General features: G+C 44.0%; 1 protein-coding gene across 3 annotated transcripts; it reads left to right on the plus strand.

The window, feature by feature from the left end:
- Window positions 1-493: 493 nt before the first annotated feature.
- On the plus strand, window positions 494-13,689 carry HIC1 (HIC ZBTB transcriptional repressor 1). 3 transcript variants are annotated; one of them, XM_068270084.1, is made up of 2 exons: window positions 494-629; window positions 8,548-13,689. In XM_068270084.1, exons 1-2 carry the CDS (start codon window positions 605-607, stop codon window positions 10,497-10,499), a joined length of 1,977 nt encoding a protein of 658 aa, XP_068126185.1. In that variant the 5' UTR covers window positions 494-604; the 3' UTR covers window positions 10,500-13,689. The 3 variants fall into 3 exon arrangements, with proteins under 3 accessions (XP_068126185.1, XP_068126183.1, XP_068126184.1); XM_068270082.1 differs by lacking the exon at window positions 494-629 and adding an exon at window positions 1,643-2,085; XM_068270083.1 differs by lacking the exon at window positions 494-629 and adding an exon at window positions 4,825-4,958.
- Window positions 13,690-15,802: the final 2,113 nt, after the last annotated feature.

Genomic DNA, 15,802 nt, shown 5'->3' on the forward strand with positions numbered 1-15,802 from the left:
GAAGTTACAAGAAATTAATTTTCCTGGCTGGTACTTACCAAAACTTTACAATACTTTTGATGATGGATCAACTCACTCACAACAGGATGGCTTAGTTTGCGCCCCTAAAAATTAATTATAAAAGATAATGAAATTAAGTACTTTTCCCTACTCCGTGCTACAAATCTGTGCCAGGTGCCAATCTTGTAGGGTGGTACTGGTATATTAATATTCTTGTACCTGTGTCGAGCCCCTTGCATATGAATGTTAGTCAAAGGCTTACAAATATGTCATATTTTTGTCCCTTCTTGCTCCTGCCTGAAGGTTCAGCTAGTGAAAACAGGGAGGGGCTGCAGACACTATACCACTTTTTAGAAAGGGCCCTCCCCAGCTTTGACACCCACTCAGATAGGGCAGTGCTCGCTATCCCGTGTGATAAGACAGGCTGGTCGCAGCTGGGCTGCTGATGCTGAGCACTAGGTGGCAGTGTGAGAGCAGTGGAAGGAAGAGGGGATATTAGCTGCTGCTGAAGTGAGCTGCTCAGTGTTTGACAGCAAGAGTTCTGCTACCCAGTGCCAGACAGAAGAGGCAACGCTGACCACGAGATCGCCATCTCCATCGGGGAATGGGTTTCAGAGAGGATCCCCAAGGTAAGGCACCCCTCAGCCCCTTCTGTCTGTCCCCCCATCCTCACTCAGGAAAGCTTGCATAGCTGTGCACCTTAGGAAGCCAGAATAAGCAGAAGGGACCAGGAGGTGGCACTCCCTCCCCGAGCTTATCAAGCCTGCACTGTGCCAACTTTGCATCTATTTAGATCCTGCCTGATGACTTGCGTCCATCCCAGTGGCATCCATAAAATTCCTCCTCACCTGGGCTGGCTTCTGCTAGTCCCTGACACAGATGTCACCTTACCAAGTCACAGCTAGGCGTCCCTAACGTAAAGGCAGCTGGAGCCCGGTCACTGACATGATCATATGATGTGATGTAACAGCGGTCACTAGTGTAGCGGGCTGAATGTCACCGGTAGCATCCTGCCTGAGCTGTGCAGAGCCTGGACCTCTGCTGCATCCTATGGTTCTCATAGGCTGGCCGATCCCCATTCATTCTAACTACACGACCACAAGCCGGTGGGGGGATGACCCTCACTCTGGTGTCCCAATATATTATATACTTGCATATTTTATTTCATGGTGACATTTCAAATTTAGGAGGTGACAATTAAAACAACGGAACAAAAATGTGGGTAATAAATTGGTAATATGAATATTGATGGATAAATAGATAGAGGATAGATAGATAGATAGATAGATAGATAGATAGATAGATAGATAGATAGATAGATAGATAGATAGATAGATAGATAGATAGATAGATAGATACTAGTTAGATCACTGTACTTTTTCACTGAACTTTCTGTAACTTTTCCGTTACACATCTGGCTTTGTGACGTTATCTTGTAGTTCTGATGATCAGTTTGTCATATTGTATGTGCGGTAACAGGGTACATATAGATAGAGAGCTGCCCCAGCCACACAGGGGGAGGGGGTCCAGAATGACTGATGCTGTGTGAGTTATAAGGGAGTGAGTGAGTCCAGCACCTAGGGGACTCTCTCATTCTCCTCCATACAGGCATGCGAGGCTGACACCACAGTGGAGGGGCTGCTCAGTGGAGCAAGAGGAAATCAGACCAACTGTCTCTTTAAGAAAAAGTTTCGATGTGTGTGAAGTTCAAGTTGGGGTCACATGAAGTTCCTGCCCTGGATTTTACCTTGTAGTTTAATATAGCTACACATCACATGGGGCGCTAACAGCCTCAGCTCACATAGAGAGCCCATTATCTCCCCAACATTATAGCCTGAACACACAAAAATAGCAGAGGAAATTGCTAAAATAAAATCAGAGGAAACCGATGCTGGGCCCACGGAGGAAGAGCCCGGGCCTGTTCTGCCATTAAGAGAAGAGAGAGGGGGGAGGAGGGCTGGCAGAGGAACCCCGGAGAGTTGGCATGGTGGATGGATGGGAGGCTGGCAGCTGAAATCACATCCACAACGCCTAGGATGGTCACTCACACAGACATCGGCTCCATGGACGTCACTGGCCTACCAGGTAACACTGGCACACTACGGGGGCATGAGGGGGGGGGGGGGATGGGGCACCGGGTGGCACGCTACTGTATCTAGACAATATCGTAACTTCCTCCTGTACAGAAAAGTTTGAGAATATGAAAAAAAAAAACCAGTAATGTGGGCTCAGCGGTTACAGGAATAACACACAATGGGTGCAATCAGGTCTATAGATAAAAGTCACACAGCATGACAGCACCTGGCCGTGGCTATTTAACTAGAGAGGTGACAGCCCGAGTCACACACATCATCAGCTGCACTCAGCCTGATACCTCCCCTATACAAACGCCTCATTCTCCTGCTAATGAACCTGAAAACATGCATATAAATAGATATATACAGAGTGATTCACGTGATCCTGTGTGTGTCGGGGCTGATTAGCTGGGATCTGCAGGAATCCTCATCCTACAATTACTCATCTGTTGTCAGTAGTCGATGCTGTGACAGCTGCCTGCACTGGGCGACTTCACAGGAAAGGCTGAGATTTTCAGTGACACCAACAGAACTCTCTCCGTCCAATTGTGAGTGGCAGTTGTCACAGGAGTCGTTGTCCCGCTGGAGGGTACCCCATTGTGGTCTGATGTCCCCTGGTCACATCTTGTTAACTCTGAGCTGAGGAGTCATTTTTATCTTCTCAGTCCTCTGGCTGCTTCTGTAACTACTTGTGCAGTCCCCACCCCAGCTGCTTCCAATAACACAAGCCCGGGCTACACACAGCCCCTAATCCTTTATTGCTGCAGGGATCTTTATTGCACGGTATGCGAGCTGCTATTGCACTCACTGTATGGAAGGAGTTAAAGCTGGCAGAACTCTCTGCTTTCCTAAAATGACAACACTATTGTGACTGACCCTCCCCAGCCTACACAACGTCCGCACGGCCATAGGATGGGACGCTGTCTCACTGTGCCCCCCTCTCTACAACACTGACATCAAAAAGTACATTTAAAAAACACTGGTTGTACTTCCTCTCCCTTATCTGAGACAATTCGATCCTAAAAATCCCCCCTTATCATTTATCTGATCTGATTTTTTTCATGAATCATTGAGACAATTATACTCATAACAAAAGAGGAAAAGTCGTTATTAAATTAATTTAATTAAAACATTCTGAATGTAAAAACTATATTTAGGGGTTCAGTTACAGCTTATATCAATATATGTACGCTTTAGCAATATTAACACAAATCCCTATTAACAAAGTGAGCGCTACTTTGATAACTCGACTATATAAATATATAATTATTTACAAAGATCTGCTCAACAAATCGTTACATTATTCAAACATAACCGTATTATTTACACTGCAGTTTCAGCACCTTTGTAGTAACTTTGTAAATCTACTATCATCCCACAGAAAACAATTAAGACTCAGAGAAACCTCTATAGAGTGTTTACAAATTAATTAAAAGAAAATCTTTATTTGTGTTAAAAAGAATACAATTTTTTTGTTCACGCTCTGAAACCATTCTAGACATCCAGGTTCAGGCGAGACAATACAAGCTTGGACATAACAAATGCATGCTTTTATTTATTTTAAATATTCGTGCAGATGATAAATACAATTAATTAAATCGATAATACAAATACATATTTGAAATTGCAAATTAAAACATATACATATATATATACGAATTTAAAAAGTTAAAGAATAAAAGAATGAATATTTGTTTTATACTTGTTGCAATTTATTCGTTTGAGATTGAATATAAAGCAGTAACTGTTAAATAAATGTTCGTCTATTAAATAAATGATCACCTGCAGAAGTGCTACTGTCTGTCCTGTAGGAAACAATTATTTAAAATGAGTCTGACTAATGTCTAGTACCAATTACATGGGATGACTCTTTCTATGGCAGACTCACTATGTTGAATAAATAGTAGTGTAAGTAATAGGATGTGTCAGTTATCTCCTAGAATCCCTCGCCCTTATCTACCTGCTGCCTCTGCCTTTCCCTGCTGCTGCGAATCACATGGAGAGACCTGGGGAAGATAATTCTCCTGCAGTAGAGATAGCGATCCCCATCATAAATCTCTCCTCTCTCTATAGGCTGGCTACTCCCAGGAGAATTAGCCGGCTTTAGGAGTCACACTTCACAAATTGCCTGTTCAGCTGGGAGCAGCCCTCGCGGTGGGACCCCTCAGTGGGGGGCTGGGGCAATGTGGGGAAGCTATTATTAACCCTGTTCCCCCCATGTTACTATCCCAACTTATTAAGGCTCTTAAGCCTCTTAACACCTCATTATAAGTGACACTACCAGCTTTTACTGCCTGTGAGAGGGATATGTCAGTGGCAGAGCCTCCTCGCTGGGTTCAGCCACACTCTCTTATGCTATGGTGTGTTTTTTTAATAAGCAGTCACGTGACTAAACAATCCCCAAGGGGGGTTAGAATAATATGAGGTGTATTGCAGACAAGCAGTCCCACCCAAACAATGAAAGCTGACACCGGGATTGTCAGGGGAAGGGCAGTGTGACAGCCAGGACACCCCTGCCATTACAGTCTCAGGAATGCAGGTGGTGCAGGGAGGAAGTCGCAGGTCTGTGGGGGGAGGGGGATGGGGGAAGGGGGGGCACCTGTCAGTGATAAGGAGGAGGAGTGATTTGGGGGTGATGGTTCCTGATATGGGGTTTCTGCAGCTGGAAGCAGAAGCACTGGTGATGTCATTTTCTTAATGCCTGCGAGGGTTTTTAGCCACCCCCAGCCCCATGTTTGCAGGGAATAAAAGCTGTATGTATAGCGGAGAAGGTGGCACAGCAGCCAGCAGACGCCATGAGGAGGAAAAACTGGGAAGTCCCGCAGCTCCTGCCTCACCCTGACAGCAGAGTGTCTGTAATACTGCACGGTGCCTCCCAGCCAGGTACTACTCACTGCTAGCCTGTTATATATTACTGCTATACCTTCTCCCAGCCAGGTACTCACTGCTAGCCTATTATATATTACTGCTATACCTTCTCCCAGCCAGATACTCACTGCTAGCCTATTATATATTACTGCTATACCTTCTCCCAGCCAGGTACTCACTGCTAGCCTATTATATATTACTGTTATACCTTCTCCCAGCCAGGTACTCACTGCTAGCCTATTATATATTACTGCTATACCTTTTCCCAGCCAGGTACTCACTGCTAGCCTATTATATATTACTGCTATACCTTCTCCCAGCCAGGTACTCATTGCTAGTCTATTATATATTACTACTAATATACCTCCTCCGCCTCTGCTCCAAGCCAGGTACTCACTACTCCTAGCTTGTTATATATTACTACTATACCTCCTCCGCCTGTGCTCCAAGCCAGGTACTCACTCCTGGCCTATTATATATTACTGCTATACCTCTTCCACCTCTGCTCCCAGATAGGTACTCACTACTCCTGCTAGATTATTATATATTACTAACAATGTGCCTCCTCCGTCTCTGCTCCCACTCACTTACTACTCCTGCTAATCCTAGTAATATATTTATTACTTTACCTCCTCCGCCTGCTCCCAGCCAGGTACTCACTACTCCTGCTAACCCATCTATACTACAGTATTATATGTTACTAACAGTGTATCAGTAATACAACACGGTGCCTCCTCCACCTGCTTCCAGCCAGGTACTCACTACTCCTGCTAACCCATCTATACTACAGTATTATATGTTACTAACAGTGTATCTGTAATACAACACGGTGCCTCCTCCACCTGCTTCCAGACAGGTACTCACTACTCCTGCTACTTCATTGCCATACTATAATATTACTACCATAATCCATTTCTAGAGTACTGAACATCCTTACCAGCAGCGTCTCTAATTACCCTTCATGTTACATCCTCCGCCTACTCCCAGCTAAGTCATTACTACTGTCTACTAGCGTGCTCACTACTACAGCTTATCTACTTTTAGTACCGTATATGCTTACAGCAAGGTACTCACTACTACCACTGATACTGATGCACATCCAGGTTATATCAGCTCTCGCATCATGGAAGCAGCACACTGCTGTACCATAGGAAGTAACCACTGGGAACTAATACCAGTAGCTGGTATAGTACCAATCTGTATATTTAACCAATAAGTGCTGTCACCCAAAACCAGATTGTTCCTTCACTAACAATATGTGTATTCCAGTCTCTCCTCCTGTTTGTAGACATGCACGACGACTACCATCAACATTACTAGCACCATCACTAATACTAGCACCATCACTATTACTAGCACCATCACTATTTCTTCTAGCACCATCACTATTACTAGCACCACTGTCCCCTGTCCTCCCTGCTAATCCACGTGTAGGCTTATTTTTCAGCATGTGCTCCTCAGAGGTGCATGTGGCAGACTCGAAGTGGCCTCCAGACTATCTCTTTTAACCACCGTGTTAAATATTGGAGAGTTAATTGTATCTTGTCCCCAACAACCCGGAAGGGTTATGTGTAGCTAAATACAGGAATTGGGAAAACAAAAATAAACACATTAAAAATATTATGAATTGTATGTAGTTTTAATAAGTTGTGCAACACTGCAGGTCGTACCCATCAGGAAGTTACAATCCACTGTACATGGTGTAGACGGGTCCGTTTATAAGGTATGTATTGTCACCTTGGAAAACCCTCGCCTACAACATCTCACACCCCCTTACCTGATTATTCCAGGCTAGGTGTAAGAATAAAAAATGACTCTCCTAAGGTACCCGTAGCATAAAAACTTAGTTGTCCCTCAGAGAGTGTTCTGCTAGCTGTAGGTGCTGCAGTCCGCTGTCTACTGAGTGAGACTGCTGGATTTCTTGCCCTAATTATTTAACGCTTACTTCAGCAATGATGGCCTATTTGTAATGACCTTTTTCTCTTAAGTTTTCTCCCAGGTATTATTTTCACACCATATCAAGAAAATGCATTTTAAGTCACCAGCAAGCATTTTCTTGCTCAGAATAATTTTGACAGTACATTTTTTACCTCATTTGTAGTATTTTTTTTTTCAAATGCAGAGTGCTGAAAAGAAGATGAAAAAGTATCTCCTAGGAAAAAAACTTTAGAGAAAAAGTGAATTGAACCAAGTCCATTAATTACCATTATTCAGTCAAATCCATAGTTTTATAGGACTATTTCAATTTTAATACAGGATATTTCTTTTTCTATCTATTCTGTATAATGGTCGTGCTAGCACTGATGCAAAATGTGCTAAGAAGAGGTGTGAAAACAGTATCTACACACTATCTATGCACCATCTTCCCCTTCCATAGCTGTCATTGCCAGGGCCGGATTTGTACTTTTTACCGCCCAAGGCCAACTACAGTATACCATCTGTATGGTTGTTGTCTCTGTGTGCCCCAATGAGAAATCTACTTACTTTCTATCATTGGATGTCACAGACAATAGCTATTTCAGTAATATGCGTATAGATTATAAGTTATGTTTTCCTTAACAACTTTTATGTTATGTTTGCCATTTCATTAATGATGGACCCATTGTGTCTCCATGTGAGTTAGGCTGATGTGTACCTGCAGGATAGCACTTACAGGTCTTGCAGGGATGACACAAGTACAGGACAGAGAGTTCAAAGGTTAAAGCTGTCCTTGTAGACAGGGATGGCTGCATAAAACAGCTTTACTGCCCCTCACTGAGCCGCCCCTAAATTTCTGGTGCCCTAGGCCATGGCCTATGTGGCCTTGCCAGAAATCCGGCCCTGGTCATTGCACCTGTTAGGGCAATAACAGCGCACACAAAATTACACTAAACACAATATCCACCGCAATAAGGGAGGCTTGTGAAGACTAATTACCCAGATTCGTAGTATTGACTGATCGATCACGTGCAAGCTGATAGCAAAGCTTTTTCTGTTGTTTGTGTTGTAATTGTAGAGTGATTTCATTTCCAGTTCCATCCCAGTTGTCAGGTTATTTTATTTTTGTAATTATTATTGCCGTATTTCTTTTAACTTCCTGTGTAAGTCAATGTCAGATGGGTGTATTGTCCAATGCCCTTGTGATCCGGAGACTTGCTGGGCTGGCAGGGAATTGGACTGCAGAAAATATAAATATATTATTATATATAGTAATACTATATTATTAATATATTATACATGCATATTACACATTGCATTACAGAGTGGGTTGGAGTCAATTGAAGTATCGATTAATATAAGCGTAGTGGCAGTCCTAATATAGCTGCAGTGCAAGCTGGGACTTGTAGTTCTACCAATCACAGGATAACAGAGACTAGACGTCACAGGCATGTGCCAGGCTATATGGAAAGTGCAGGTGGACTTTAGTAATCTGCTTACATCCTTACCTAGGTTCATGCAATACTCTGAGACTTGTAGTAGGTCATTAGAAAGGCTAATAGTTTACTAACTTTAAATTACATTTATAACAATCGCTTTTCTTTTAATTGTGAAAGCTTCTATTTGTCTTTGTATGTTATCCCCTGGGCGGCTTTATTTCATGATCGATGTTTTTGTGTTTCTGAAGGTGGCCAACTGAACACGATGCTGGATCCTATGGAGGTACCGAGTCACTCAAGACAGCTTCTCCTGCAGCTCAACAGCCAGAGGACGAAAGGCTTCCTGTGCGATGTGATCATTGTGGTACAGAACGCCCTGTTTCGGGCGCACAAGAACGTTCTAGCTGCTAGTAGTGTCTACTTGAAGTCATTGGTCGTCCACGATAATCTGATCAACCTGGACCACGAGATGGTCAGCCCCAGCATCTTCAGGATCATCCTGGACTTCATCTACACGGGCAGGCTGGGAGATGCTGAGCCAACCACCGAGCAGTTGTTTGGGGCAGTGCTGGCAGCAGCTAGCTACCTCCAGATCTCAGACCTGGTGTCCCTCTGCAAGAAAAAGCTGAAAAGAAATGGGAAATTCTGTCATGTAAGGACAGCAGGCTACCCACCTTACGGGAGCCTTGGAAGGGGTTTGAGGGCCACCACCCCAGTTATCCAGTCTTGCTTTAATTCCACTCCTAGATCTGTGGACATACCACCGGGGGAACCAGTGAACCCAATAAACACACACTGTGGAGAGCTTTATGCCTCCTTATCTCAGGGGAATCAGCTGCACCAACATGGACTTTGCCCACCAGAAAGACATTGCTCTCCAATATGTGGACTAGATCTTTCCAAAAAAAGCCCCAGTCGGCCTTCTGCTCAGCACCACTCAGATGGACTTAGTGCAAATGACAACAGGGATCCCTCAATAGCTGGGAGACCTGATAGTCCTCCAGTACCTCCTAGTGTTCTCACCAACCACAACTCTTACAAAGAGCCACCACACCCTTACCAAAAGCTGGACAGCACCAGCAGCACCCCACCAGCCTCACACCAAGAGTCCTACAGAAACAGCCTTGCAAATAACCACCTAACCAGGACTGAGAGCCGAGATCTCATGTTTGACTGGATGAAGAACGAGCCTCTGGGCAACTATGTAGATGAAAGTGACCGAGAGAAAGACTTGGACAGGGAGGATAAAGGTGAGAGTTCTCCTTTATCCCAGCAGCCCAGATATCCCAGTATAGAGAGTAATGAGCCCGATGATGATAAAAGCACCAGTGAAGAGACTGGTAGTAGTGGAGACCCATCACCATCTGCCAACCTAGAGAGATACCACTGCAACCATCTTTATGACCCTGAGAGCTATGGAGACAACCTCTACGTCTGCATCCCTTGTGGGAAAGGGTTTCCCAGCAGTGAGCAGCTTAATGCCCATGTGGAAGCTCACAATGAAGAAGAATTATATCATAAAGACAGCATGGACCCACCTGTGCCTTTTTTAGACAAGACCAGCCAGGGTTTGGGTGACATCATCCGACCCTACCGCTGCTCTTCCTGCGAAAAGTCATACAAAGACCCAGCCACCCTGCGCCAGCATGAGAAGACTCACTGGCTCACCCGTCCTTATCCATGCAGCATCTGCGGCAAGAAATTCACCCAGAGGGGCACCATGACTCGCCACATGAGGAGCCACCTGGGCCTCAAACCTTTTGCCTGTGATGCTTGTGGCATGCGCTTCACCCGCCAGTATCGCTTGACTGAGCACATGAGGATCCACTCCGGGGAGAAGCCCTATGAGTGCCAGGTGTGCGGAGGCAAGTTTGCCCAACAGAGGAACCTCATCAGCCACATGAAGATGCACACCACAGGACCAGATGGCAAGCCCAAGCTGGACTTTTCTGATAGCGTCTATGCCATGGCCAAGTTCACTGCTGACCACTTGGGCCTGAAGCAGGAGAAAGCCGCTGAGATCCTCTCCCAGACCTCACACTTCCTCAATGACCCCAAAACTATAGAAAGCTTGTATCCCCTGACCAAGTTCACAGCAGAACATTTGGGACTGACCCAGGAGAAAGCTGTCGAGGTATTAAGCCAGAGTCAACTCCTGGGTGCCGACAGCAGAATCATAGAGAGGTTCTCCTCCCCATAATATCTTCTAGCATTGCCAAAGCCTCAAAGTCAGGGATGAAGAACCCAAACCACAGGCACCATCATGGACAATCCAGACATTGTAGCCAAAAAAGCCCGCTCTATAGAGCTGGGCTCCACCACATAAGAGCCAAAGACTAAGTAGAGGCAGCTTGAACCTGTGCCTCACTGCGGGACCAGGAGGAGAAACGCACTTTGGGAAAGCACTTTGAAGGGACTTGCAAAGGCTCTGGTGCACTATCCCACAAGAGACGTGAGTCTTGCAAAACAATGTATCCCTCCGCCATGTACTCAACCTTTCCTCTGCCCAAAGGTAGTGGGGAGAGTTGCTGCTTGTTGTTCCATGAACGGTGGACTTTTTTTATACACATATTATTATTATATTTTTTGTATTGTGAGGACAATCAGATACAGAAATCAGTATTTCCCCAGCTATGCAATATTAAATGCCCTGAAATGATGTGAACCAGGTGAACTTGTTGTAGTACCAGCAGATCATTGCCCAGCCACTTTTGCTTTCAATTTAGTTATGACAATAAGAATAAAGAGAACCTGTCCAGATAAACTACGGGGGCTATTTACTGATTTAACTTTGTTAGAGGTTTATAACCTACTGGCTTGTTATACTCATCCTGAGGCTTGTGCTCCAAGAAGCCATGTGAGAGCTGCCACATAGAATGAGCATAGTAGTTACGGAATTAGTAATGCAATTGCAACTCTCGTCATTCTGTCAGGACAAGTTCACTGGTCCTGACAACTTTATAGCATTACTTTTGTATTACCTTGGTACAGTCTGGAAGTATACTGTCATGATAGGGCTTTCTCTAAACCAAAGAACAAAATAGGGTAAGACATAAGGGGAGGAGAGTTTTTCCCTTCACAAATAATTTCTACAGCAGGTAATTGGCTGCAATAAAACCCTGTTTTCTTTCTTCCTGCTGCCTCTATACACGATCATCAGTGAGTCACCATCATGCCCGTTGTGCAATCTGATCGCCTTCATGAAGCCACAGAAAGCATTCCAACCCCCAGTTTATTAGCAGAAGCCAGTAGTTTTGGGCACTTAACTCCTTCAAGGACGTAGCACTTATTTTTTATAATGTATTACTACCCTCTATAGGCATGAAATGCCAGTAACTTGTGCCTTGCCCCCCCATCCCCCAACTGTAGCATGCAGGAGAGGGATGTGACCTGCAGGTGGGAAGGGCACATTCAGGACTCTCGTGGGCGAATACGTTTCCCAAGAGTGTATGCTGACCAAGAAGTACCCTCCTTTCCCAGTCATTCATTTCCCCCCAATCCTCCCTCCCCAACACTGTGTGGGGGGCAGTAGGGTCTGGGTGTGGAAGCAAAGCGCTGAGATCACGTGGGAATACTGATTTGTGTTGTCTGCACAGTTGTACTATATGACTATTTTTGTATAAAAGTGAATCTGTCAAGTCTCTGGGGAAGGTGTGCAGAGACCCTTGTGCCTTAACCATGATGCCACTTTGAGGGTGTTTCCACAATAGAGGAGCAGCAAGCCTCTGGATAAGCAGGGGTTAACTGCCTCTGTCTTGCTTTAACCGCAATAAACTCGTTTCAGGAATTGGGAGCGGAGGGTGTAGGGAGCTGGCAAGTGCAATTACCCCCATAAACCAACACCACACCAAAGAAATCACATGAAGCTAAACGGGCCTCATTTAAAGGTCTTCTCTCAGGAGATGTTTTCTCATTTTACTTACAAAATACCCTTTCAGCACCTACCTATGGAGAAAAAGTACCAAAACAACAGTTTAAGTGGACAAACTCTTACACAGGACAGAAGGAAAGAGAAGAATAGAGAAATGCACCCTGTATGTATTTAAAGAGTTTAGCCTTGCTAATTCCCCCTCATTTGTGACTAATCACAAGTTGTAATTTGAGCTCTCAGCTGTGTTGGCTGACTGCCATGGCAGAGCATCTAATCTGTAAACACAAAATAGGGATGTTAACCCTATCTCTGCTTCCATGAAAGCAGGAAGTAGACACACTGCAGTCTTATTGCAGGATTTGTATCAGCTGTAATAAAGAAATGTTTTTCTTTAAAGCTTATTATGCTGTTGTTCATCTTTCAGAACAGAGAGGAAGTTCTGAGTTCAGGTCCGCTTTAAGAAATGTAATATCAAATATAAAAAGTCCCCTGAAGCATTCTACAATTGAAGAGACACCTCATTAGTGGGAAACCTCTAGATAGTCCTGAGGCTTCTATCGTCTTACACGTCACTGTTCCAGCACAGTGACCCTCTTCATCATCTGACCACACCCTCAGCAGTGGACAAGCACATCTGGACTGGGCATGTGTGAGTAAGTGCTGCACATGCCCAGTACTACGAAGCTGCTCATGCACAGTTGTTTTCCTTCTTGTGCGAGTGCCTCGTTCTACTGGACATGCACAGACCTCACTCATGATTGCTCAGTCAGGATGCGCTTCCCCACAGCCGGGAGCACAGCCAGAAAGGACTTATACAACTGGCTCAAGTCAAATAAGTTCAGTGGACCCCCATTTGGAACTTTTTTTTTTTATTTTTTAGAAAGCTTCAGGAGTACTTTAAAGCAGTAGCTCACCTGCTCAGATATTGCACTGCTGGTAAAATAGGGAATAAGTCTCACTCTTCAGTTCCTCCCTCTGCTGCTGAGAGTTTAACTGTTTGTGGCCAAGACTGCAGCTCAGCAGATGATTATCATTATGAGATTCTGCTGAAGCTGTAGTGCTGGCCACAAAGAGTAAACGTCCCAGCAGAAAAAGGAGGTATGTGAGGTCAGGTGATCTGTACGCTGATGCCTACTCTCACCCTATCTCTGACTACTCCATGCGTGGGTGAGGCTGGGATAGGGGAAGAAGTCAGCACAGCTTTTTATTCAAATTGCACTGGTATCTCAATCGAAAGAGAAGCAACAGGGTGCAGCCAGTCAGGTACTTTCAATCTATTTATTAGAAAAGGACAGACATACAATACATTAACATGCATTAAAACAGGAGGCGGAACTAGGGATGTAGGTTAATTTGAAACAAACTTTTTTGAGTTTATCTTTTCATGCTGGGGGCCCAAAAAGTTTTTTATCGAGTGTAAAAACTTTCCAAAGTGTGAGAAAACTCATTGCCTGATCCTGAGGCCAGAGTCTGAGCCCCTCAGAAAGTTTACATAGCAGCCTCTGCAGTGAGGGGCGGGGGGGGGGGGGGGGGGGGGTTATTGTCACTGATAACTGTAGTTGTACAACCATGTAATATTTGGGGATAAATTAGGTGCTCTGACAACTGTGAATATTTGGGTTTCCGTTTATGGCCATCACTTATTTTAAGTTGGGATTACAACCTTTGGCACTGATGAACACCTCCCTCAAACAGTTGTTTTTTGTTTATTTAAGCAGAATTAAAGTAAAAAAAAATAGAAAGGAACTGTCCAGCATATATCAAAGTCACTGGACTAAAGGTGTTTAAAACAATTCTGTTGCGTAACCATTGGGCAAAGAGCTGAGGTGAAAGGGAAAAATGTTCATTTGTCATTGGACAGCATGCATAGAAGGGGTGGTTAGATGAGAGGGGAACATGCCAGTTAAATTCGGCTACGCAAAGAACATTTGATGGTTGAGCAATGACCTCATTCAGGCATGGTAAAGAGAAACGATCAGTGAAGTGCTTTTTTGACTTGTTTTGCAATGGATATGCAGGATTGAAATTGGACCAAAGTGATTGGTTCAATTTCAGTCTTCATAAAAATTACAATTACTATTAGCTTAGAAAAAATAGCAATTTCTTACTTATCTCTGGTTATAGCTAGAGGTCATTCATCCTTTGGAATTTTACCCATTATTTATATCTAGAAAAGAGTCATTTGAAAAATCCCAATTACCACAGTGACTTTGCTATGTGCTGAGCCATTTTCTTTCTTTGACTATCGTTATGTGTTTATATATAATGTCTCCTAATGTTGTCCAGAAATAGATGTGCAAATGTACCGGCACCCTTAGCGAATGACATGTTTGACACTGCATTCATTTGTCGTCCTATCTGTTGCTGCCATTAAGCTGGGTACACATGTCAGATAAAAATCTTTGCAATTCAAGGAATCAATCTGCTGTATAGGTTTGAATTCCGCATCATTTTAACAATGTTTTTAACGATGCAAAGCACCAGTCCATGCAAAAGAACCAAGAAATGCTTTTGTAGTCCATTTACGTCTTTCTTTTTCACGCATGCGATGTCCACATAACGGTTAAGAAATATGTGGCGATCTCATACACAGCTTTTTTTAACAAGCGATCGTTGGTTCATCATATCTGCCGGAATGGATTTAAAAGATTGAGAGACAGATATCTTTTGTTGCCTTCTTTGAAGATCTTTTGCAAACTATTTTATAACGATAATAGGCAGAATGATTGGCAGCAGATCATTCATTTTTCTAGAGACTTTTATCTCATGTCTATGCAGCTTTTGGCTAGAAGTGTGGGTTTGCAGTCATTTACTGCAGGTCCAGCACACATAATACCAGAGGTGTGCAGTGATTGGACACTGTGTTGACTTGTAGCATTCATTCTTTTGCACAGAAAATGTTTATTTTTGTTTTGTGTTTTTTTTTACACCCAGCACACAAGTGATGGTAGAAGTAAACACAGAGGGTCGAGGCTTTCTGGGTTTGGGGGTTACTGGAGAATACAAGTCATCCTGCAAAGCTGGCCTTTATTTATTAAGATATGTCTAGGAGGTGGCGGAAGTGTGCGAGCCTCCGCGGCCAGGATTGCCACCTTATCCCTTTAAATACCAACACATCTAAGTTATACAGGTTCTGGGGCTTCTCACACATAATCCGTGCCCAAACTGCACCTAACTAGCCACAAGGCATCTATGATTCATATGTGCCAGTATCTAAAGGGAAGAGGTGGCAATCCTGTTCGCGGTGACATCAGACCATGGCTGGAATTTTGGTGGACTAGCAGTGGTGAGTAGCGATGGCAAATAATTCTGACTTGCATGCAAATTTCATACAAATTCTATGCATCTTGTGCTTGGGCCAATCAGATGAACGTCTTCTTGAGTTTCGATTGGCCCCATATAAATCAATAATAATAATTGCAAGCTCTGTACAATTTGCATTATATTTGCACGCAAGCTGGAACTATTTGCATCTCATTGGCTTTCCAGTGGTGAGATACGGCTGCAGCATTTCTCTGCATTGAAAATTATTTATAATAAATCCTTATCAGGTTTGCGGAAGTCTTGTGCTCATACTGCCTTGTACGACATTTGTAATCTCAAACCATCCCCCCCCCCCCCCCCACATCACC

This window comes from Hyperolius riggenbachi, chromosome 2 (genome assembly GCF_040937935.1).
Source record: "Hyperolius riggenbachi isolate aHypRig1 chromosome 2, aHypRig1.pri, whole genome shotgun sequence".
NCBI lineage: Eukaryota > Metazoa > Chordata > Amphibia > Anura > Hyperoliidae > Hyperolius > Hyperolius riggenbachi.

Bases quoted from the DNA above. Each gene is read 5' to 3' on its own strand.
- HIC1 (XM_068270082.1), top strand. From the start codon at position 1,992: ATGGATGGGAGGCTGGCAGCTGAAATCACATCCACAACGCCTAGGATG. The intron at 2,086-8,547 runs GTAACACTGGCA...GTGTTTCTGAAG, and splicing joins GGACGTCACTGGCCTACCAG to GTGGCCAACTGAACACGATG.